The sequence below is a fragment of the Thermoascus crustaceus genome (assembly GCF_041956765.1).
Source record: "Thermoascus crustaceus strain CBS 181.67 unplaced genomic scaffold VTN00scaffold_11, whole genome shotgun sequence".
In the NCBI taxonomy this organism is placed as follows: domain Eukaryota; kingdom Fungi; phylum Ascomycota; class Eurotiomycetes; order Eurotiales; family Thermoascaceae; genus Thermoascus; species Thermoascus crustaceus.
Genome location: NW_027192537.1, coordinates 479,584 through 504,091, shown reverse-complemented (window position 1 = coordinate 504,091; position 24,508 = coordinate 479,584). Strand labels below are relative to the sequence as shown.

The window sequence follows — 24,508 nt, the reverse complement described above, 5'->3', positions numbered from 1 at the left end:
GAGGGTGCTGAAAAACCATGAACGATTTGCGGCAGGTCTCTTTCGGTTATGAATTCGACCTATCATCATTCTGGTCGGATGTGGTCCTGAGTGCGAGTAAAGACGAATCTACTCACAAAAAGACCATTACTAGAAGATTGAAGCGGGTGAACTGAGATTTTGGGCTGGACATATATGAAGCCATTTATGCTTATCATATAACATATATATATACGATTTTTGAAGTGACATGACTCATTTTCGTCGTCTGAACTATCTATTCCTCAGCTTAGTTCGATCTTGAGCCATTGTACACGCCACTCTGCATTTAGATTATCTTCCAATTTTGGATCCAATCCTGCGCCGTACTAACCAAATGTCAGGATCCTATCTGCGGTCAAGTCGCAATTTAGAAGCACCCAACAGGGCCGGGCGGAAGGTGCGGTCACACCATGGAAGGATTTACGACTATGACTGTAGTCTGCGAGATAATGAATCGCTGGAATTCAATGGTATCTTTTTCATTCAGCACCAGTATCAACAATAAAGCACTTTTGTGTGCGACTATCCACTTGTTTTGAAAACCCAATAGGAAACCAGTAGTCTTCCGAACACCGCAAGGTATATGCAGGAATAAAAAAAATCCACAAAATAAGCAACGCCCAATCCGGTTTCAAGCATGTACATATCAGATCAAAATCATCACATGTCGACATCCTTTTTACATGAGGACTCAAAGATGAGGCGCTTCTGGTGAAGAGGCATCTACATCGTCACATCCATAGTATCGTCGCCGGCATCAGCGGCGCCTTGTCCCTCGTTCTCGGGGACGACGACGCCTCTACCTCTTCCTGCCAACAACTCGCGTCTTACCTCCGGTCCGATATCCTTGTGTCCGCGAACAAGCAGCAAGTCGAGCAGAGCCTCACGCTGGTCCTCAGTGATATCGTTGCGGTAGCGCTGCGCGAAGACGAGCAGCGACTGGTGCCAGAGCACAGGGAGCTTGAAGTTCTTGGCGGCCGAAGCCGAGGGAAGCTGGCCGCTCATTTCGGTGTCTTCGGTGTCGTTATCGATGGCGCGGAAGCGCAGGAAGTGGAACACAAGGGCATCGATGACCTTGTACGGCAGCGCATACTTCTTCTCGAGGAAGACACGGATGAAGATGTTGACGGCGCCAGTTCCTTCCGACGACAGCGTCGCGGAGGTCATCTCGGCGGCGATGTCGCACATGCGAAGCAGGGCAGCCGCAGAGTGAAGGACGGGAATGGATACGCGCGCGATAACCGAGGAAACGATGTGCGCTTCACGCAGTGTGCAAGTGCCGCTCGAGACGAGAGGGAAGAGCAGACCCTTGAAGAAGCAAGCGGGCTTGTACAGCGCTTTCTTGAGAGCGTTGTATATATGCACGTTAAGCTTCTTGTGCTCACGGATGTCGTCGCGGACGCGCTCAAGCAAGACAGTGTTGATGAATTCCTGCGCTATGGCTGGCTTGGATGAGATGAAAATCCTGGTTCCCGCATAGATAGCATTTGGAGTCCAGTTCTCAGGGCGGGTGATGTCAAGGAGAGCCGACCAGTGTGGGAGGGTGGGGAGAATCTTGAAGGGCTTAGGGAGAGGTCCAGATTTGTAGCGAGAGAGGAGCATTCCAACTCTGGGATTGATCAGTATATAACTTCGAATGGCTCGATAATAGACAAGATGCTTACTTCTCGAACACTTCCACAGCCTTCGCAGGTATCTGGACTGCATCTTCTGGGGGCCCACCTCCCTGGATATGAGGCCCGTTCTCGCCCGCCTGCTTGGCTTCATATGCTGCTATCTTTTCGAGAATAAGATCGGCCAGGTTCGTGCCCTCGCCTCCCTCGGCGTCAGACTGACCGGGGTTAAATATGGGATCTTGGTCGCCGCCAGGAAGGAATTTGTGAAACATATCAAGGTCATTGGGGTCGATTTCCTGGAGGCAATCAGTATGTACACTCACAATTACAAACACTACGGATCTTTTTCTGTGTGTTCGTAGGATTCATGAAGGAAGTAGCAGCAGGGTAGAGGTATAAAGAAGCATACCACTTCCTCGACTTCCTCCTCCTCCTCATCACCCCACTGATCATCTCCGAACTTGTCCTCATCATCTGACATTTTCTCCTCATCCTCGAACCGCGACTGGAAATCGAATGCGGTGTTTATCTTCCCTCCAGTCTCTCCCATTGCGGCTCTCCGCTCCGCCTCATCTTCGTCCGCCAGATCCTGACCAATCTGCAGGATCTTGCGCGACGTCTTCGCGTCAATGTAGTGCTCCTGATCTCTCTCATCGTCACTAGAGTGCGATTTGCGTTTGCCGGCTTTGCTGGACTTAGTGCGCAAATGGCCGGCGTTAAGGATATCGTCGGCGAGGGGATTGTGCCTGCGCGCAGCGGCGGCGGAGCGGGGAGTGGTTGCCTTGGGCATGTTGGCAGTTCTTTTCTGATTCTTTAAGGGTATCTTAGAGAATTATTAAAATCCAGAATATTTTATCAAAAATGATCCCTTTTCTCAGAACGACAGGGGCAGGGAAATAGAAATCCGCAATCCGCTCCGCTGCTTTGCCCGAATCCCGCAAACCTCGAAGTTGTGTGTAAATTTCTTGGTCATGTGACCATAAGTTTTTCTGCCGTGCGGGCGGTGTGCGCCGCTGGATAACATGTGACTGGCGTGCTCCGGACAAAGCGTCCCACGTGATCAGCTGCCTTTGCTGCCGATGTTTTCAACCCTCTTTTTTGCTCACCGCCTTCTTTCCTCCGCGGCCTAGTCCACAAGCTTATCGTCCGTTCCAGGGGCTACCTAAGGCGCTCCAGCGACTCCAGCTTCATCAAATTCGTCCGAACAATATCATATTTGACTAGGCGAGGTCCTCAATTCCCTACTGTATATATTGCTCATATCGACCGAACCTATTTACTGACCTTTTGACCGACCTATCTAGTATACTGCCTGTAGAATTGCCTACCGCCTTTCTTACCGCTTTCACCGCCTCCGCCGTCCGACCACCCGAATTCGATGCCTCGATCCGAATCCCACCCTCTAGCCCTTCGAGTTCAAGCTCTCACTCTATTGGCTACAAAGAAGTATACGCATGAGGAGGTCTCTAAGATTACCGGAATGCCTGTTTGAAGCCTTCAATACTTGAATATGAAGGCCCGAGAGCGCGGATTCGATCCTGAAGTTGACCCCCGGATCAAGATGGAATATGTGGAAGATGGAAAGCGTTCAGGCCGGCCGGAGATATCTGAAGCCATTCAACAAGCTGTCATAGAATCTGTTACATTTGACAAGACCTCGAGCAACCTGGGACACCGACAAGAGCTCCCATGAAAGCGGAATTGTGTGGGCTTTTCTGCTAAAATGAGTCCTTAAAACGAACGTTAACAAAGTTTATATTCTAAAGCTCCCAATTTCGGCTGGTAATAATACCTATCTCCAACTCCAATGACTCAGATAATGTTGCCGCAGGGATATGTGACGATTCTATTCCTCCGCATTGATTTCTCCGAGTTGTAACTCCTATTTTAATATCTTTCTACAAGTACTATAGAAAAACAGCTACAACGCTCTTTACTACCTCTACCTTTGCACTTTCTTTGCCTCTGTTTGCAGATACCATGGGTCAACAGTTAATGTCTGCAGCCTAAGTCTTCTTTGCTCACCAGCTCCAATAGACAATGAAATCCATCAGCAATCCTATAGATTAAGTCACTATATTCTTCACTGTGCAGGATTCTCTGTCACTGATCTAGATCTATACAAAGGCGGTGAGCTCTCACTTCAGGATCATCTTTTGTCCCAACACAGACAGTCTTATTTCTTGCTCACACCACCTTTATCTCTCCATTCTTTATTTGTCATCGCAACCCATTCACCATGATGTGATCTGTTTTCTGCTGTGTATTCTGCCAGCATTATCTTTCAGACTTCACCCCTTATTCACAAATGGGAACTGTTAATGGTGACTTTGACTACAGGACATGAAGAGCGGTATGTATGACTATGTAGGGAATATACAGTAAAAGTGGGGGTTTCTAGCTGCCACTATCACTGCGTTACTTTTCGTGAAGGAAAGAGGTATAAAGAGTGACTATTTCGCCCAGTTGCTTGCTCATCCTTTCTTCTTGCTCCTCTCTTTCTTTGTCTACCTATCCACGGCATGACTTGCTGCCCTTGTAATAGGGCACGTTGTACCTAGGATATGATAATGTATATAGGACTCGAATATATACTCATGCATACCTATACTTCGTCATCGACAATATATTGCGTGTCCTTCCATCGTTTCTTCTGTAGCACAGCCTTCTACCAACTGCAGTATATGTCAACTGAAAACTGACATGTTGCCTTACAAGATTTACGGAACACCCTGTTTATAGTAGCAACTGAACGTCAAAAGGTCCCCTTCGCACTTGGATTGTTTCGGAATCACTGTATGGCCCTGCAACCGACGTCTAACAGTTCTTTAAATAAGGTATAACCAGAGTTGGCGCGCCCAAGTGGAAGGCGCTTTAAACTAGAAACTAACATATTAAAGACCGTCCTTCATAAGATCGATTGCGACCTAGCCCAAATTTTCCCTTCTTGGACAGCCGGCGAGCCCCTCCTTGTCTCGCGCCGTTCCTTTCTCCGGCTATTTCAGAGAGGATATCCTTCGAACCTTCTTAAAACCTTCCAGTTATATATTGATACTATCTACTTGCGTATCAGAGAAGCCAACAAGTGCCTCGCTTTGCCGTTCTACTTTGCCCATGCGGACATATAATTGTGGCGCATGTCGCGCTCAAGGAGGACTTCTCTTGGGATATCTTTACCCAATTTTGTAGAAGCGAATCCTTCTTGTCCTGAATTCATTCAAACGAGGCAGATATTGTCGATATATAAACCGCCGTTCGTCAATAGCGGTATGCACACCACTCTCACAGAACACATTTTAATCGTCATGGATAAGAGCTAAGATCGTCAGATCTCAGGTTTTGCATCCTTTTTCCGAAAAAAACGAAAAACAGAGAGGATAACAGGAACATGTCCATCAACAGCGGGCGACAATAGATCCTAAACACTCTATCTCTGCGGCGTATACGGAGAAGAAACAACAATGAAACGATCATACACTTGATTCCTGCACTGCAAAATTAGCCGGCATACGGAACGGCAACAGGTATAAAACCAAACCTGAGAAGAGAGCAGCTGAAGCTGCGACAGGCAGGAAGTATACAATAAAAGCCGCTCTTTTATTGATCTGTTTGTCTCTTCGATTCTTTATGCAGGTCCTCTTTGTAGGGCCGCAACAGATATACTTCTTTCTGTCTATGTCATATGGGTTTCTACTTTCCGCAATCCATGGTGCACTCCATATCCCCTTCTTTGAAAATGGGAATGTAGGGTAGACTTCACATCCTGAAGTCACACAGTACCTGCAACGGTTGAAAGGGCTAAGAAACCTAAGATAAAGCCGCTGAGACATTATCCATCCTACTCCAACTGTCCACAAAGACACTAGACATGCGAAGAAGCTGGATAGGAAAGTCAGGCTGCTGTTCCTGACCATTAACGTCCCCTGAGATAAAACAAGATGGTCTTCTATCGTGTGCCTTGGGAACCAAAAGATTCTTTATTTACCTCCTTTCTTTTCGTCGCCACGACGACATATGTGATAAGGGAATCATAACAGCGGGACGTGACATGGACAGAAACACACGGGTCCCTGGATTTCAGGACAGATATATTACCTGTTCAAAATTTGACTTTCACACGTTAGGAAAATCAGACCTGAGAACCCATAACTCTTGTCTCTGGCCGCTCCTTATACTGTCATGTCGGACACCAATTCCATGTTCGAGTGGATTGACGATCTGCTTCCATCTACAAATCCCAACATACTCTATCCGGTGACACAAGACCTTGAGGATCAGGACAGCAAGACTCAGACAGATGGACCTGGATCGGTGACTGTCTTCTGTGATCTCGATGATCACGAATCCTCTTTCTCTGGACACTGGGCATTTCCAATGGACGTTAAGGAAGCTGTTGAGGTTGATCAGGAGCCGCCACTATTGTCCACTGTTGACTTTAATCCTTTGGCGGTCAGATTCGGTCAAGTGTCTGAACTCCCTGAGTTTGAAGAATCTATGAAAAGGCGCAGCTCGTTTTCCATGTTCAGGCCGCTGTCTTTTCCTCTCTCCCGATATTTTTCTTCTCTTCCTCAACCCAGGCCGACCAATCCCTATACGGCCACGACAACATACGGCACTAGCAGTTTCACGAACTTTCCTTTCTTCGGCGGATATCATTATAGGATAGCTACAGAGCAAGTTGGTCCACTGCTAGCTGCTGTCTCGGAGCAAGCAGACGTTGCAGGGTCAGAGAGACTTCTTCCGGATTCAACTGATGATCCTTCCGATTCTCCAAAACGTTCAGAAACACCTGCCTCTATCTATCCGGCGTCTACCAGGGAGCCCTCTCAAAGCCAGGGAACCTGCTTCGATCCGCCGCCAGATTTACCGCTGCCCTTACTCCAGCATGTCCCACCACTACCTCCAGAGCTTGCAGCAGAAGTGGCAAGGGTCGTATCCGCAAGTCCGGCAACAGACCCCTCGACATTCCCAAGAAACAAGCTCCACCCGTGCGCGGATAGCGGTGCGAGTCTGTGGCGAGACGAGGCGGACCTGTACGGAACAAAGCCACGCTGGGGATGTACTCGGTGCACAAAGCACTTCTCAAGGCCGAAGACGCTACAGCACCATGTCAGGGGCAAGCATAAGGAAGTTACGTGGGATTACTTCTCGACGTGCATCAACAACCCACATGTAAGTCGCATTGGGAATGTCTTCTGTCTTCGTCCAGGTCCATTTTGCTTCATGACTTCGAGCAAACTAGTCTGGCACTTAGATATGTACTTAACCAGATGCTAACGTCAATATAGCTACCTCACAAACGACCGCTGACGGAGGAGATGGCGAAGGAGTTAGTCAAGGCGTCTCTCAGTAATAGGCTTCTTCCTGTCACGTTGAATAAAGACCACTTCTATAAGTTCTACTCTTTGCAGTGATGTCTTCTCAATTCTAATACCTGGTCTCCCCTCTTCGGACGAGAGCCTGCCAGATCTAGATTGTTCCAGCGATAGTCTTCATGTACGATAGTTTTGATAGAGGGGCAGATCTTGAGATTTCATAAACGATACTGGCTGTCATTTTATCCTCTTCATATTATTATCTTCATACGTTGTTGACTTCAATCCCTCCTTCCATTTTACAAGTACTTTGGACCCATAGGGAACTAGAAAAGAGAATGTCATTCGATAACACCTTGGTATATTCCAAAAACCGCGCGCCCCTGTCGAAAAGCAGGGAAAGAAATTGTTGAAGTCCGCTCTGAAACATAACCCGAAACGTCAGGATATGGGCCAGCCTGGTGGCTGGGAAGCCGAGGCACGAAAAACGTCCGAGAAGGGGTTACCCCCTGAGCGACCATGTGATAAATGCGGAGGAGATCATTACACATTTAACTGTACCGCTCCACAAGGCAAAGCTGTCTACAGAAAAACACAAACAGGATGCACCCCAAGAAAACGCGAACAAAAAAATCGAAGAAGCGGCGACACCAAGATAGAAGAATGGAAGACATGCCCGCTCCGGACGGAACACTGGCTGTGGGAGAGGCCAACCTACATTCGTGTTCCCTAAATATGGCATGTCCAAACATCCGTGCCATAGTATAAGACTCACTTTGAAATACTTTCTCCATTCTTTTATACACTATAAACACCAACAACCTTGCTTGTGTGAAGAAATTTCTCTGTTAATGGGCTTTGTCCCATTGACTATGCACCTGTCACCGCAATCAATTACGGATGACCTACAACATCAACGCTCGTTGTGGATGACAGGGCTATCACGACCGTTTTCCCGCCTTTCTAAAAGCAGCACATTGAGATTGCCGCATAGCGTTCGAGCAAGCATGAGAAATGGAGATATATTCTTTTACTCTTTTACAGTACAATACACCTGAATTCGTCGTTCACCTTGCTAACCTGACATATGCTGACTGATAAATGGTCTTATAAATTCTCTAGATATGGCTACCACACGCGATCATCAAGTCGCTGTTGGGTATATGCGCCGCTGCAGACCTTTTATATATTACCTGGTCCTCAATAAACCCGAGACTCCTTCCGCGGCTTCCGCCTTGCACGTGGCGTGCTCCAATAACCACACTGTGGCGCGTTAATATCAGCTAATGTTTTTCCAAAAAGAAAGGCTTGTCCTAATTCTGAGTTTTCAGCGAACGAGCTAAAAGCAGTATCCTTCGTGTCAGGAAAGAGGTTCAGGACATAAACCCAAGTACACTCGTCCAGTTTCAATGGGCAAACCAAGGGGAGGATACGGATGGAAGGAAGGATTATCTTAGAGAAATAGCTGCAATGATGAAAACACTTTATTCTCTCTATTGTGGCGGGACCTCAAAGAATTGGCTAACATCAGCCGTCAAATCGGGGAAGATGAAGGCGATATTTGCCAGAGTTGTCAAGTCACCTATATCTTTTGATAGCAGATATATCTTTTGATCTTTACAGCATCTATACCTGGGATTACTTATAAAGCGGCCGGATTGATCTGTTGAATCAGATCTACCACCAAGGCAGGCCTCAGAGCTATATCATGGCAGATCAGGGCAGGATCAGATGTTGGACTCGGACATTTACTTTATAATGAAAGATTTGCGTTGCAATATCAGCGTCAGAGTTGCTGATGAATCGCCTCAAAAAGCTTCCCCTCTGTGAGAATGTTTCTGTGATCTTTGCAGTGCCTATGGTCGAGACAGTTTATAAAATTGTCAGATCGGTCAGAGGGATCACATCTACAATGAAAGAGCGCTCCAGAATTCATATAGCCATGGAAGAAAGCAGGATCAAAGGACGAAGTTACATATAGAGAAAGATTGTGAATTCTTACAATCGGGGCATGAAGGCCGCCTTGGTGAAGGATGGCGGGCGGTGATCTGGACGGCAGCTCCCGTCTGCAGGCATTCACCACTATACTGCAACAAGTATAGCCTATGCACGTGCCATGGATAAAAGCCGGCACCGCCACACCGCCCGATTCTTCCTCTCCTCACCGCCTTCACGGTCACCACGTTGACTGGCTCTTTTTTACACCGCCTTCTCCACACCGTTAGCGTCTCCTTCTGCCCACTCTAAACTGTCACCGCCGCCGTCACCGCCTGTGAACATGCAGGCACCGGCTGCCTCTGCGCCCTGTAAGTTCTCTCTCTCCCTCTCTCTTCTCCACCTCGTCGAGGCTGAGAAGTGTTCCTCCCCACCTCTCCCCTCGCCCTTATATACGCGTTGTTTGCGCCTTTTCTGTCTTTTCTATATCTCGCCTCCTCTCCGCCGCTCTCCGTTTTATATTTTTCTTGGTTTTCTCTATATACTGACCTGCGGCAGCCGCCCCTGCCGCCGCCCCTCAGCAAGCCGCGACTGGCCTCCCCGAGGGCGCGGGCGTCGCGTGGCCGTCGAGGCCACACCCGCTGCATCCGTGTGCCGCTGGGAAGTCGAGCGTCTGGGCCCAAGAAGCGGCCCATTTCAACCTCCGGCAGCTGTGGGGTTGTGTCCACTGTGGAAGTACCGCAACCCGCTTCAAGGGGTTGCGGGATCACCACAGTGGAAGGTCGGGAACCGGGGGGTTGCACCCAGACCCTTTCGAGGCGTTTCAGTGCTGTATAAATAACCCGCACGTGAGTATCGTTCTGAAGGATCCGGTTGTGTTGGTTGGAGATCTGTACTCTGTATTGCGTATGTGCTAACTGCGGTGACATACAGCTGCCGACGCCGCGTACCCTCCTCCCGGAGATACGTCAAGCAGCGGAAACCACCATCCGCCAGGGCCTGGTGCTGCCGTATACCCTCCAGCACCGGAATTTCCACCAGTTCTATACTGGTCCTGCCCTGCCCCCGTATCCGCCGGGGCGCGTGCCCGCTGGTCCAGCGGTTGCCCCTCCCCCTCCCCTTCCTCCTACTACCACGGCTGCGCCTGTCGTTTCCACCGCGGGTTCCTCTAATCCTCCCGTGCAAAGCGTTCCTCCTGCACCGACTCCTGTCTCGGCGGGAACCGGTGAGGGCCCAGTCTATCCTGTGCTTGACTTCGAACCCTGGATTCCGTCTCCAGGTCCTGCCCCCGGGCTTGACCAGCAGCCGGAGCCAGAGAACGAGCAGCTCAGCGAAGACCCGGGTGACACCAGCGAGGTGACGCTGTCGCCAGAGAGGTCTCTTCCGCGCTACCCTACACCCCCGCGGTTCTTGTCAAGGTAGCCTTTTGGTGAACTTGGCAAGGGCGACTGTGCGCGCCGTTGGTTTTCGTTCCGCTTCCCTCTCACTCTCTTTCCGCCGGAGCTTTTTACTTCCCGCCTTCCCCCTCTTCCCCATCTTCCCTCCGCTCCGAGCGTTTCCCTCCATTCCCCCCTCCTCCCCTTCTCCCTCCGCGTCGCGCGTTTCTCCTGACGTTGTTTGTTTGTGCTGTTTGGTTGCGTCTCGAGTTGTTGTCGCCATGGCGTCGCCGCAGCCTGCGGGGTCCTCCGGCCCGTCCTCCAACCTCGACTCTCCCAACTTGCCCCCCAGCCACCCAGCCAACAACAACAACAACAACACCATCCCAGAGCCTCACGCGAAGTCGTCACCCGCTCCACCTAGCAACGCGTCAGTGCAAGCCGACAGCGCCAGATCGAAACGAAACAAGCGTGACAGCCGAAAGAAGCGTGAGGCCAAAGGTCTCGATCAGGAAAGCATGCCTCCCAAGAAGAAAGCTGTCATCGCTCAGAACTCCGCTCTCCCATCATCCGACTTGTCCATTCTCCGGCCTATGCTTCTCGCAGATCCTCGTCCCTCTGATGTCTTCCCTCCTCAGCCGCGTCAGATGAACCACGTCTACCAGAAGACTTCAGATGTCCTTGGCAGCAGCTGGGACTTCTACGAGGTTGTCGACAAGCTTACCAACAAGAACGGCTTCCGTTACAGCTACGCGATTGCAGATCCCGCATTTCCACACATCAAGTACCGCCAGACAGACGTTCCTCCTTATCACGCCCGCTTCAGTTTTGAGGATTCTCCTGCTGCGATCTGTTTCACCAAAGATGCTCTGGCTGTCACGACTAACGAGCCCTGGCACACAGCACGTGCCAATGTTTGCGCACGCGAAGGCACTTATTATTACGAGGCACGAGTCGTCAGCGGCATCGTCAACAGCCCGCAGGCGAATCCTCCCAATGGCGGCCCCGGCAAATCTCCACGAGGACACGTCCGTCTTGGATGGGCACGACGCGAAGCAGACCTCGATGTGAATGTCGGTGTTGATTGTTACGGCTACGGAATACGCGACGTGAACGGCGAAGTGGTCAACAGAATGCGCTGCGAGTACTTCTTCCCCAAGGGCGAGGCGATCCGCGAAGGCGACGTGATAGGCATGCTCATTACCCTGCCACCTCTTTCTCTCCACAAGAAGGTCGTCGAAGGAACTTATGATCCTGCGGTTGACGGAGAAGGCGCCAACTCTCATTCTGATACACCTCCAACCATGAATCTCATCCGCGACCGTATTCCCTTCCACTTGAAATCTGATTTCTGCTGGCAGCAGTCCAACATCTTTCCCTCCAAGCAGCTTCGTGATTACGCGTTCAATCTGAAAGAAACCCCTACCTACGGCCCGCCTTCGCCGCTTAATACTGAAGATGCGTCTCTACGCACCTTGCCCGGCTCCAGCATCACGATTTACAAGAACGGCGTCAAGATGGGTACTCCGTTCAAAGAGCTCTACGCCTTCCTTCCTCCAGCGAGCAGACTCGCGAACGGCAGCAACAACCTGGGTATCGGCGAGAGAGAAAACGCTGATGATGGCATGATCGGATACTTTCCTGCTGTGAGCTGTTACTGCGGTGGTGCTGTCGAGTGTCGTTTCGAGCCACCATGGTGGATTGGCCCTCCTCCGACTACTGAAAGTGGCGAAAAGGTCCGGGCAATCGGAGAGCGATTTAATGAACAGATCGTGGAAGATGTTCTAGCTGATATTGTCGACGAAGTCGAGGCGATGTTCCTTTGGGGCGGCGTCGACGGTGATGTCGTTGCTGGCAGCGCAGGCTTCTCTGATTCCGGCACTGGCGGTGTTGGAGGGCCTGAAGTCGTGGATGGCGGCGTGGGAGCAATGTACGAAGCGGCGGCCGCATCCAACGGTGGAACTGATACCTCACACGTTGACCATCCTGCCAATTCCGCTTCTGCCAATCCTGGACCTGGAGGTATTGGTGCAATGGGCCCTGGTCACACTACCTTTGACGATGCTATGAGTATCGGAGCGGCGAGCACGCCGAACGCGGGACCACCTTCAGTTATGGGACTCGACTGCACGGGCGACGATGAGGATGTCGACATGTCCTGAAGTCTTGTCGATCAAACCGATTATGAAGATTTTACCTGATCACTTAAACATGATCCAACGCTCCTGTTTCGACGAGATTGCCTGATCTCTGGCTTGCAGACTGGCGGCTCGGTCTTATTACACGTTGATTACGACACCTTCGCGTTCCAATCACATTCCTACCTTCACTTGCTCCTTTACTACTCTGCCAGAGACCGATACGAGACCTGAGTGGCCTAGGAGATTTGACCATCGGCCTGTTTAATTTCACTTCTTCCATGTTTCAGGCTGTCTTACATCCTTCTTACTCTACTATGTTATGGTTGAGAACGGCACGCCAGTGTGGTTTCACGGTTGACTTGGGCGGTACAAAAGTGTATTTTCCTTTTCTATCTCTCCCTTCTATCTCCATAAAAGGGTAGCGAGGACGGCATATTCTCTGTACAGTATTGAATTTTCTCTTGATGTTTTCTTCTGGCATTTTGTGGTTCATGTATGTTCTAGAGATACCGATGAAGCAATTCCAGTTTCATTTCCCTTTCAACGACTTTCCGAAAGGTCGTAGTTCAAGGTCCTACTGTAGGAACTTGAGGCTTTCCCTCTCCCTACTACTTGACGCTGTAGTTGAAGCGCGTGACGCGAGTCATCCAAGGTATGTTTGTAAATCTACACACTGCGTTCTTTTACGAAGTAAAGCTCTATGACGCGTCCGTTATGTGTACCTGCCGGGGTTCGTTTTCAATTTTTCCCAAAGACTAGGTGGATATTGTCGATAATAATAATACATACATACGTTCATGCATCGCCACTAACTAACAAGACCTCCATCCTATCCTATCTCATTCAATTCCCTTCTTGGACCTCCTCTCATCACAAGGTATATATATGTACAAATACATCTCTATCGATGGAGAGGTTCGACAGAGTATCCAACTCAATCAACCGAGCTTAACACCCTCCAATAACTCCCCGACCTTCAGGACCAGCTCGTCGTCGCCGAATTGGCCGATGATTTGGATCCCGACGGTGTCTGGTTCTCGGCATTGGATTTCAGAGGAAGGCGAGGTGGTGACGGAGACGGGGACAGAGATGGCGGGGAGTCCGGCCAGACTGGCCGGGACGGTGAAGACGTCGTTGATGTAGGCGTCTAGGGGGGATGATGGAGAGTTGGTGTTTGTGTTGGTGAGAGAGGAGAGAGTGGGCGGGGAGGATGGGGCGGTTGGGGAGATGAGGATGTCGACTCCATTTTGATTCTTTTCTATAGCGGTTTCTGTGTCCGTGGGAGAAGATGGTGACAGCGGGGCCAGCAGGTTCCGCGCGCTGAAAGCAGCGTCGAAATTGGCCTGCACGAGACGCCGCACCCGCTGCGCCTGGATGAAGTAGTTGTCCATCGCGTCGGCGCTCAGGCTGAATGCGCCCAGTACGATCCGTCGCTTCACCTCCGCGCCGAAGCCCTCGCCGCGGGTCTTCGCGTACAGGTAGCTACCCTCGCTGCTGTCCGGGCCGTCGGCGCGCGTGCCATACCGGACGCCGTCGTACTTGGCCAGGTTGGAGGAGGCCTCGGCGGGCGCAAGGACGTAGTATGCGGACAGGGCGAGTTTGGTCGCCGGGAGGGAGATCGGGTGGATCGTGTGGCCTTGCTTCTCGAGGTGGGCTAGGGAGAGGAGCCATGCGCGGCGGACGGAAGGTGTGAGTTCGGCGATGTTGTATTCAACGGGGACGCCGATGCGGAGAGGCCGTGCCGCTAGACGCTTTGACAGAGGAGGCGTTGTGAAGTACGAGGATAATCGGGAGCGGGAGGATGGTGAAAGGTTAGTTGGGTCGCGGGGGTCGTGCTGGTTGATGATATCTAGAAATAGATGTTAGCAAGACGGAGGCGTAAGAATGATAGGGGGTGTAATTGGCATACTGAAAACGTCGCGGATATTTGAGGTCTTCTTGCCTAGGATTCCGACAGTATCGAGAGAGTTGGCATAGGCCACTACTCCCCATCTCGAGAGAAGTCCGTAGGAGGGTTTGAAGCCAACAGTTCCGGTGTATGCAGCTGGGAGCCGCACCGAACCGCCAGTGTCAGTCCCTAATGCACTGCAGCTTATTTATTAGCCTGTGTTGTAAACGACGTTTACATGCTCTCAGGCCGCTTACGCATAGCACTGATCTGTCGCAACCGCAACAGCGCTTCCCCCAGAGCTCCCGCCTGCCGAGAGGGCCTCATCTCTATCTTGTCGAAAATTCCTCACCGGTCCGAACCGCGAGTGTATCGAGTGCGAGCCCATGCCAAACTCGTCGAGGTTCGTCTTGCCGGCCACGACGGCGCCAGCATTCTCCAGCGCCTCCACCACCGTCGCGTTGAACGGGCTGGTATACTTGTCGAGGATCCCGGAGGCGCATGTCGTCGGCAGCTCGCGCGTGCAGATGTTGTCTTTGACTGCGATCAGACGGCCATCTATGGCGGACTTGGGATTTCCTACCCGATTGCATACGGAGTCAGCATCGTCCCGGTCATGGAAAAAAAGAGAGGGGTATGAGGATCGATTCCTACCGCTCTCTCTGCGGGCGTCGGCATCCCGCACTCGCTCGAGCCACTGCCTCGAGGCCTGCAGCGGGGTTATGAAGGCATTGAGACCCGCGTAGGTCTTCTGGCTAGCGAGACATCTCTCCGCCTCGCGCAGCAGGGACATTGATCACCGATGTGTGTGGGATCGCCGGGCTGGAGGGGTCGTTGGACAGTGCAGGCAGACCGTCAAGTCTCCGCGTTCTTCGAGTCCGCATGTGGCCCGTGCGTCCATCTATATCAGATGCATACCTGTTCGACGGTTGAGTCGATAAGTGCTGGCGTTATTTGAAGGCACAGAAATTTTTTTCTGAAATCTTTTCTACATTATATGACTATTAATCTCTGTGCCAGATATGCAGACCTCTGTCAGGTCGCTCTGCTGGGAGAGACTGACCAGCTTCTACTTGCAGCTTGCTTCCGGCTTCTTATGCTTAGCATTTTCGCACTCCTTTTTTCACGTTTTGAAATTCTCAAGAAAAATTATTTAACGTATTCTGTACTAGCTTATCATCTCCAAAGTACGGACATACCAGCAGCCCCTCCCAAGCTTTGTGTGATCTTGGGCGGGATAAGGTATCCTAAATCATACTAAGGTCTAATATCGTTATTACTAAAAATATGACATCTAGTAGATATAACCTAGTTCTGTCATAATGTTGATGTCTACTTATTTAATTAGCATTTGGATAGGTACAGTGGGTTGAATGCGTCTGATGTATGTACCGTACTGAATCGCTGCGAGATAATTCTAGCAATAATATCTATCCACCACCAAGAGAGAAGCTCCATCGAAAAGGTACAATGAGGATGAGGTCTGATAAGTCGCTTCAAACATGAATATAAAACTTCCCCATGTGGAGAAGAGTGGAAGTGGCTTTTTCCGCCCCGGCCAGACCTCGGTAGGCCCTGCCCGACGACGTCATCCCGGCCGTCCGCCGAGGTGTAAATATTCCGGAGACACACGAGACCTCAGATTTTCCCATCCCGCAAACCACCTCAACCACAACCTGGCCTGTTTCGATCCCAATTGCTTTGCAGAAGCCAGCCCATCATGTTCTCTCGGGGTGCGCTGCGCGCGGTCTGCAGCCCGTCGGTGACGGCGCTGTCTGCCAGAGCTCCTTTGCTCCGGACATGTTTGAGGGAGTCGAGGGTCGCTGGTGCTGCTGCTGTCACCGGTCGGCGGTATATCACTGCTTATGGATACACGCAGGCCAAGGCGCTGGTGTACTCGCAGCATGGAGAGCCGAAGGATGTTTTGCAGTATGTTTCTCGATTTCTCGTGCCTTTTTTTGGGATTCGTGAACGTAGGAAAGATGATTAATTGATGCTAATGTTGATTTCTTCTACAGCCTCCACAAACACTCCATTGCCCCTCCCCACGGCACGCAGGTTAACCTGCGCCTGCTCACCGCGCCGCTGAACCCCGCGGACATCAACCAGATCCAGGGCGTGTACCCCAGCAAGCCCGCGAAGGAGACGACCCTGGGCACGGCCGAGCCCTCCGCAGTCGCGGGCAACGAGGGCGCCTTTGAAGTCCTCTCGACCGGCTCGAACGTCACGAGCCTCACCAAGGGCGACTGGGTGGTCATGAAGCGCACGAACCAGGGCACCTGGCGCACGCATGCCCAGCTCGACGAGTCCCAGCTGATCAAGATCGAGGACAAGTCCGGCCTCACCCCGCTCCAGGTCGGCACCGTCAGCGTCAACCCCGTCACCGCGTACCGCATGATCAAGGACTTCTGCGACTGGGACTGGCTGCGCCAGGGCGAGGAGTGGCTCATCCAGAACGGCGCCAACAGCGGCGTCGGCCGCGCCGCCATCCAGCTCGCCCGCGAGTGGGGGATCAAGACGCTCAACGTCGTCCGCGAGCGCGGCACCCCCGAGGAGACCGAGGCCCTGAAGCGCGACCTCTACGACCTCGGCGCCACCGCCGTCGTCACCGAGTCCGAGCTCCTCTCGGGCGGCTTCCGCGACATGGTCCACGAGTTCACCCGCCAGGGCAAGGAGCCCATCCGGCTCGGGCTCAACTGCGTCGGGGGCAAGAGCGCGACCGCCCTCGCCAAGGTCCTCGCCCCGGGCTCGCACCTCGTCACCTACGGTGCCATGTCCAAGCAGCCCGTCTCGCTGCCCTCCGGGCTGCTGATCTTCAAGAACCTCGTCTTCGACGGCTTCTGGGTCAGCAAGTGGGGCGACAAGCACCCGGACCAGAAGGAGAACACCATCAGGGACGTCCTGCGCTTGACCAAGGCCGGCAAGTTCAAGGACATCCCCGTGCAGGAGGTCAAGTGGACCTGGGACACGGACGGCGCTAAGCTGGTCGAGGAGGTGCAGGGCACTCTGAGCGGTTTCCGCGCTGGCAAGAGCGTTTTCATGTATGAAGGTGGAGATTAAGTTGAAGGCCTCCCCCGTTTTTTCCTCCTCTGTATTGTGTTCTTAGAAGGGCTACTACCGTTGTTTTTACCTCTTGTAACGCTGTGTGTGATGGGAGGGTTCCGTGTGCTATATTCAACTGTATTTGTCATTTCTATCTAATGGCTTCCTATCTATTCGCCCGGGGCAGTCGGGTATACACAGATATATCTCAAGTGCATTTAAAGATCGCTAGAAAGGCACTTCAAATCATGACCCGTTGAGACGTAAATTAACGCGATATCGCTGTAAAATCAATGGTAGAAAAAGGCGCAATGCAAAGGGGGTTTGCAGTCTACTCGCATTTCCAGTTCTCCTTCACCCAGTTCAGAATCAGGTTCGTCAGTGTCATGCCCGGCATGTATACTTCGGTATTCATCTCAAAGTCCACGTCGAGGCCAGCAAACTTGGCTGCCACGGCCACGTGCGGCTCGATAAAGTCGATGTAGACGAGATCCACGATCTCCGGAGTTGCGTCGTCTTCATACGAGGAGTTGGAAGAGGCTGGGATGGACGCCTGGATGCAGTTGGGCACACGGTAGAACGGGATCGGAGAGTGGATGGTGTCATCGCCGTCGTCGCCTGCGTCATCCAAGGTTATGTAGCCAGGAGTGATATGTGGCTTCTGGTGGTTCTCGACACCGAGGGGTACCTGACCGGGGAGGTTTCCGGACCCCACAGCACCCTTCGAAACGAAGTCGTCTTCTGGGACGATATCATGAGCGTAAGCAATCTGCTCAGGAGGTGCGAGCGAAAAGGTACGCTGGTCAGCGGACAGGGTCTCGGCGAGAATCTGTGGTTGCTTATTCAAGACCTCTAGGATCATCCTGGCCTTCTCGTATGGGACATCTTTCACGTATCGGAACCCGCTGGTAAAGGGCGACACGATGAAGGTTGTGTCCTGTGTGAAGGGCCCCTTGAAGATGTCAAACCGAATAGCTCCCGTGTTGACAATGGCAAGCGCCGGCTTGTCGCTGCGAGACTCATCCCTGAGCGAATCGGGAAGCACCTCCTCCTGCAGCCAGGTGTAGATGCTCTCGTTGCCCGGATACTGGGCGCGAGACATCCAGAGATCTCTGGGCGCGCAGCCGTGGACGTGATCCAGCTGAAGAGCGTGCCTGGAGTCTTGGATCAGTCGAGACACGTTCTGTCCGTGCTCGGTAGGAAATGTTTCCTCGTCGAGGCCGGTATGGTGATAGAAGGAGAAGAGGTTGTTGTCGATGTATTTCCGGTTGAATCTGGGCGCAGCCCGACGGGCCCGACCGCCGGTGGTCAGCCCATCGATGGACATAAAGCCGACGGTCTCCATAAATCGGCCACTCGCCAGACCATATGCCATCGAGTCATACTTGACATAGTCTCGGATATGCCAGTGGCCTCCGAAGAACTGGATCGGCGTGTCCCACCGGATCCCTCTGATCTCCCTGAAGACGGCGTCGTATTCCTTCGACTGAACAGGAACGTGCCCAATCACCAGGAACAGGTCGACCTCCTTGTCCCGAATGGCCTCCTGGAACCAGTCCTCTTTGATGGTCTTCTCCACCGGCTTGACCACGGTGTTATTGTAGTTGCCAGTGAAGTCAAACAGGAAGCCGAACGCGATGATGCGGATCCCCTGGTTCTTGGTCGTGAATTTCTTAAACCGCGGAGCTAGGGGCACGAGTTCCCCGGTCCTGGGATCGACTATGTCGATGTTCGAGGCGAGATAGTTGCCGCGGAAGTTCGGGACAGTAGTGAGGAACTCGGCCTCGGAGGTGTTTTGCTTGTACAGCTCATGGTTCCCGGAACAGAGCAGGTCGATGTGCTGCTGCTTGAGAATTTCCGCAGTATAGATGCCTTTCGGTTCCGATGAGTCGTAGAGGCCGTTGCCTTCGACCCTGTCACCAGTGTCTATGACCAGCAGGTCCCAGCCTTGGGCCTCGGCCCTCTCGCGCATGCGGGTCGTGAAGGAGACATAGTCACCCCAATCTGCTGAATACGAAGGCCTGATTAAGGCGTCCGTCAGCTTGGAATGATCAGAGACCATAGACCGGATGGACTTACTCTTGCAGATGGCCGGCCAGCCAGCCGTGGGTGTCGGTGGTGTGGAGGAAGTTGAGCTGGCCCCAGGTCAGGTCCCGCAGCGGCGCGGGGACGGGATCGGGAGCGGAGCTCTGAGCGGCAAGAACAGAAGTTGAGAAAGACGAGAGCGCGAGAAAAAGGACGGGAGAGAGCATGCTAGATGAGATCTGCGTCGATGGAGATGGCATCGACATCGGGAAGCCGAGATGAAGGAGACGCGAGACGCGACGAGCGGCTCTTGGACGCTGCGCCTGTAGGCGGTGTACCCGGAGCGTACAGGTAGCGGCCAGGCTCGGAGCTCAGCAGCTCTCAGTCAAGACTAAGGAAGCTCAGTGGGGATGGAGAAAAGACTTACTCCGTCTGCCCCGGGTGGGACGGCTCCAGTCCCGACTTCCCGACCCCGGCTCTTGCTGCTGCCAAGTTGCTCCAGAGCCGTTTTCTCCATGCTGGATGCGCTGCTGGATGCCGTCTAGAAGACTGTACCATGATAATATCGTACGGAGGATGGAGTGCCTGCCCTGTACTTTACGTATCTGTATGTCTCTTTACAGTACCTCTGTAAAATTTATCAGCACGAACAGAACCCGGTGACGTTGCCGGCGCGGCGTGTCGGGCGAGTCGTATCTCCGCCGTACGGTACGGTACCACCCGCCGGATAGCCAGGCCGGTGAACGTACAGAGTATACAGAACCTCAGCGCGCAGCTGGCTTAGTCATGGCGCCCAACGCTCGTCACCAGCAGTCACACCAGCGCTTTATCTCGTCGGACTAGCATCGCCAGTTTCTTCTCTCCCTCACCTGCTCCCTCCATCCCCCGCCGTCCCACGAGCTGCCCTTCTCTGCGGGCTCAATCGCTCTCCCCTGCCTGTTCTCCCCCTCCCCTCCCACTCTACTCCACTCCCCTTCCGTCATGGCTGCCCCCAGACTTTTCCGACCTGCAGCCCGCCTGCTTTCCTCCCGATTCGCTTCGACCCCTCTCCGACCGGCCTTCCAGCAGTCTGCCTGTGCTCCTTCGATCCTGCGCTCACGGAGATATGCCACCGAGAGTGGCGTCAAGGAGGTCACCGTCCGAGATGCCCTGAACGAGGCTCTGGCGGAGGAGTTGGAGAGCAACGAAAAGGTCTTTATCCTGGGAGAAGAGGTTGCGCAGTACAATGGAGCGTACGCGACCCCGTTCCTGGCTCCGGAATCCATCGGGCTGATTCCGTTGTCGCATTCGCTGACGGGTCTTGGTATCTTAGATACAAAGTGACGCGAGGGCTTCTGGACCGGTTTGGCCCGAAGCGCGTTATTGACACTCCTATCACAGAGGCCGGTTTCTGTGGTCTGGCCGTCGGAGCTGCCCTGGCTGGGCTGCAGCCTGTCGTAAGTATCTACGATGGTCAAATTGACTCTTATGACGCCCACATGGCTCACCAATGTCTCCCTACAGTGCGAGTTCATGACCTTCAACTTCGCCATGCAGGCCATTGACCAGATCATCAACTCTGCCGCAAAGACACACTACATGTCCGGAGGCATCCAGCCTTGCAATGTCACCTTCCGTGGACCCAATGGCTTCGCTGCAGGTGTTGCCGCTCAGCACTCGCAGGACTACTCCGCTTGGTACGGCAGTATTCCCGGCCTGAAGGTCCTGGCTCCCTGGAGCTCGGAGGATGCCAAGGGTCTGCTGAAGGCCGCCATCCGTGACCCTAACCCGGTTGTCTTCCTGGAGAACGAGTACGTGCAGCCTGGTAGTTGTCAATTGGTTTCTATGATATACTGACAAATGCAGGCTTATGTACGGTCAGGCCTTCCCCATGAGCGAGGCTGCCCAGAAGGATGACTTCGTGCTGCCGATGGGCAAGGCCAAGATTGAGCGTCCTGGCAAGGATCTCACGATCGTGTCCCTGTCGCGCTGCGTTGGCCTCTCGCTCAATGCTGCCGCGGAGCTGAAGCAGAAGTACGGAGTCGAGGCTGAGGTCATCAACCTGCGATCCATCAAGCCTCTCGACGTCGAGACGATCATCAAGTCGCTCAAGAAGACCGGCCGCCTGATGGCCGTCGAGTCTGGCTTCCCCATGTACGGTGTCGCATCTGAGATCCTGGCCCTGGCCATGGAGTACGGCTTCGACTATCTGACCGCCCCTGCTGTCCGGGTCACCGGTGCGGAGGTCCCCACGCCCTACGCTGTCAAGCTTGAGGAGATGAGCTTCCCGCAGCAGGACACGATCGTGAGCCAGGCTGCGAAGCTGTTGCGGGTGTAAACTATGGTTGCATGACGGTTGAGCGAGCAAAGTGGTGGTGGGAGTGATAAAAATCTAATCCTATCATGTGTCTAGTATCCTTAAACTCCTTGCAGAATTTCTTTTCTTTTGTTTCCGCCTTCTAGTCACACCTTGGAAGTTGTACGACTAGATGTCACTCATGGTTGATCTCTGCGTCTTCTCAGCTCCTAGATCTATTTCTCATCCCAACAGCATGCTAGCAACGCCACGTGAACTGACTGACATGAATATCATTCTTCGCCTGTCTGGCGCTGGAGAGTTGGATTCCTTTTTACAGCTTCGTCCGATATGGCCTGTCTACGGCGAAGGGTGTAATGGCCTTTACCTCTTCCCGGAAAGTAGATCTTGCCTATACTCTATTATCCTAAATGAAAGGGCTAAACTAGCTTCAAATCACTCGGATGACATCATATTGGTATGTTATTACACTGGGTATCTAACGTAACTTACAAATTCCCTTGTAACATGGTCCGTTCATCCTATACAATTGTTTCTTGGCCCTTCACGTTTCCTTCCTGCTTTTTGATACCCGTTTCTTTTTTTTTCGCTTCTTCTGTTTTCTTCTCTTAGGCACCTTAATCCCACCTAGGCATGTAATACGTAGTACGGAGTACGGAGTAGTATCCTTTGTTTCCTCATACGTGACGCGGGGACATTTTAATTTTGATAGAACTAACACTATTTACAGCGGAATAAATAATTTGACAAAGAAACCCCGTTGTGGGTTCTCCCTTTAATCAGTGTTCTTGATATCAACAGAGGAAACAAAAAAAAGGATTTCAACTACCATAGGAGAATAAACTAGTGATAGGGATGAACGCTCAAAGAAAGAAAAAAAATCCGAAGGTTCTCTTTCCTATTTGTCTAATCTAATCTATGCCCAAAGAATTGCTTTTGGCTCCGCCAGCTTGGGCCAACAAGATAACCCGACACAAGGCTTAGTTTAGGTACTATAAGTTGCTTTGAATTGGACCAAGCTCTTGGGTCCGAGTGTCTTAGCTACCCCGTGCTAGAATAGGAGGGATCGGGCCAGCCTGAGGAGGTTAGTAGCCCAGTGGTACTAACCCATTACCTAGATCGGTATGCTACAGTCTGCTACTAGCCCATAACCGATACCTTTCGTTGGACTGTGACGTTATTACGCACCTCGCTAAGTTAGGTTGTCGCACCGCAGAGCCTCTTCCTCAAGGACGAGGCCGGTAGGGGAGTTTTTTACCGCTTGTTTGGAATCACCGGAGAAGGGTGGAAACAGATGTATTATAGTCAGGGAGTGAGTCAGTGTATTGGAGGATAGTTTCACTCTCGGGTATTTATGATCCGGGATGCTATATCTTTTTTTTTTTTTAAGAAAAGGTAGAAAAAGGTAGAAAAGATCCTTGTTGGTGCTACCCGCAGTTCAAATGGACATGCTATGACGTATGTACTGTACAGAGAAAGCCGAAGCAGTCTCGGACAACATTGAAGTTCCGCCTGAGGGTCATGTTCGATCCGAGCAGGTGTGCTGACCAGCGGGGATTTCATTGTCTTGTCTTGTCGGTCAATCCTCCACTCGTTTATGGACGAAGACCCGAATGTAACAGGTCGGGATAGAGACTCTGCAGAAGAAATCCCTCCCAACTGGATCCGTATGCAACGTTTCAATCAACAATGCTACTCCGGATCTGCGGGGAGGAGGTCTGATATAGGTAGGTATTATTAATATTATAAGGTTCCCTTTCCACATTCAGACAATGTACGATTTATGGCCCTGTTCTCGGTGCCAATTCCTCCGTCCAGTCCCGCCCATGTTCCGCCTATCAGGATCGTCTCATCTTAATGTCTCTCCTAGAGAACGGATTTCCCGGTGGTGCAACTTCACCCCTGACGTCATACGACTGAAGCCGATTGGGTTGGGGAGAAAGAATGAATGATCGTTGGGAAAGATAGATGAGGTGAGTGAGCTCCCGGACTAGTTACCTATGGAGCGGAAATTGATTGTTCTATTAGCTTTGTGGATACACAAATACCATTTACTCCAGCTGATTCCGGAGATCCCCTGCAACATGTCATGTCATGTCTGCGTTTTTCTGCTATTCTATTCTGGTAAAAGTAATTCGGGAATTTCCCACACTGTCAGGCGTTGTCTTTTCTTTGTCTTTGTTGCTGTGCCTACGGACTCTACCTACCTAGTATTGTGACACCTTCGGGGATTCTTTTTTTAACCATTTCCCATGGGCCGGAGAAGGCGGAGATGAGAGAGGTCTGAAGACGAAAAAGCTCGCGAATTGCCATGCGTTGTCAGATATTAGGCAGCGGCAGAGACGGTGGACTACCTTGGCTTTTCTTTCTTCTTTTTTGGGGCATCCTTGGTCTCCTACTGGTGCTGACTTCCCCATCCCATGCAACATGTATGGCCCTCGACCGGACGGACATCTTCGGTTTTCGGGGGTGAAAGGACAGGCAGGCTCTTTGTTGCCCGATGAATAGGTAGAGAATTCCAAGAAGAGGACCAGACCAGCCCGCCTCACGAGGCGGACAGGGTCTCATGACAGCTATTGAAATCCTATCGTACTACAGTACAGTAGTACGCCTTATCGGCGTTCTTCGCTCATTCCATGCTTTTCCGTTCGGTGACACCGTATAACTTCATTGCTCGTCTATCTTGTCTTCATGCATAGCGCGGCGACGACGATCTCGTGCGGGTCCCCGAGGCTAGCTAACGATTAGGTGCTATGCACATCTTTTTCTCTCGCCAGAGGTGCCCTCCTCGGAAAGTAGTGCGATGTTGTAATTTGTGTCTTGATTGATTACGAGCAACATTTTTTTTTCCCC

General features: G+C 51.9%; 8 protein-coding genes across 8 annotated transcripts; 5 read left to right on the top strand and 3 right to left on the bottom strand.

The window, feature by feature from the left end:
• Positions 1-744: 744 nt before the first annotated feature.
• VTN00DRAFT_2897 (uncharacterized protein) lies at positions 745-2,427 on the bottom strand (the record flags this gene model as incomplete). The annotated part of the gene is made up of 3 exons (XM_069429153.1): positions 745-1,630; positions 1,686-1,933; positions 2,047-2,427. 3 exons carry the CDS (start codon positions 2,425-2,427, stop codon positions 745-747), a joined length of 1,515 nt encoding a protein of 504 aa, XP_069283309.1.
• A 3,389-nt stretch (positions 2,428-5,816) lies between these two features.
• VTN00DRAFT_2896 (uncharacterized protein) lies at positions 5,817-7,051 on the top strand (the record flags this gene model as incomplete). The annotated part of the gene is made up of 2 exons (XM_069429152.1): positions 5,817-6,809; positions 6,926-7,051. 2 exons carry the CDS (start codon positions 5,817-5,819, stop codon positions 7,049-7,051), a joined length of 1,119 nt encoding a protein of 372 aa, XP_069283308.1.
• Positions 7,052-9,230: 2,179 nt separating this feature from the next.
• Positions 9,231-10,309, top strand: VTN00DRAFT_2895 (uncharacterized protein; the record flags this gene model as incomplete). Its single annotated transcript, XM_069429151.1, has 3 exons — positions 9,231-9,258; positions 9,446-9,735; positions 9,821-10,309. The coding sequence occupies 3 exons, from the start codon at positions 9,231-9,233 to the stop codon at positions 10,307-10,309; spliced, it is 807 nt and encodes a 268-aa protein (XP_069283307.1).
• Positions 10,310-10,544: 235 nt separating this feature from the next.
• VTN00DRAFT_2894 (uncharacterized protein) lies at positions 10,545-12,425 on the top strand (the record flags this gene model as incomplete). Its single annotated transcript, XM_069429150.1, has 1 exon — positions 10,545-12,425. One exon carries the CDS (start codon positions 10,545-10,547, stop codon positions 12,423-12,425), a length of 1,881 nt encoding a protein of 626 aa, XP_069283306.1.
• A 917-nt stretch (positions 12,426-13,342) lies between these two features.
• Positions 13,343-15,085, bottom strand: VTN00DRAFT_2893 (uncharacterized protein; the record flags this gene model as incomplete). The annotated part of the gene is made up of 4 exons (XM_069429149.1): positions 13,343-14,253; positions 14,314-14,489; positions 14,550-14,871; positions 14,947-15,085. The coding sequence occupies 4 exons, from the start codon at positions 15,083-15,085 to the stop codon at positions 13,343-13,345; spliced, it is 1,548 nt and encodes a 515-aa protein (XP_069283305.1).
• Positions 15,086-16,012: 927 nt separating this feature from the next.
• VTN00DRAFT_2892 (uncharacterized protein) lies at positions 16,013-17,352 on the top strand (the record flags this gene model as incomplete). The annotated part of the gene is made up of 2 exons (XM_069429148.1): positions 16,013-16,221; positions 16,311-17,352. 2 exons carry the CDS (start codon positions 16,013-16,015, stop codon positions 17,350-17,352), a joined length of 1,251 nt encoding a protein of 416 aa, XP_069283304.1.
• A 313-nt stretch (positions 17,353-17,665) lies between these two features.
• Positions 17,666-19,876, bottom strand: VTN00DRAFT_2891 (uncharacterized protein; the record flags this gene model as incomplete). The annotated part of the gene is made up of 3 exons (XM_069429147.1): positions 17,666-19,355; positions 19,414-19,682; positions 19,787-19,876. 3 exons carry the CDS (start codon positions 19,874-19,876, stop codon positions 17,666-17,668), a joined length of 2,049 nt encoding a protein of 682 aa, XP_069283303.1.
• Positions 19,877-20,340: 464 nt separating this feature from the next.
• Positions 20,341-21,676, top strand: VTN00DRAFT_2890 (uncharacterized protein; the record flags this gene model as incomplete). The annotated part of the gene is made up of 4 exons (XM_069429146.1): positions 20,341-20,591; positions 20,672-20,795; positions 20,863-21,149; positions 21,205-21,676. 4 exons carry the CDS (start codon positions 20,341-20,343, stop codon positions 21,674-21,676), a joined length of 1,134 nt encoding a protein of 377 aa, XP_069283302.1.
• Between the last annotated feature and the right edge of the window lie 2,832 nt (positions 21,677-24,508).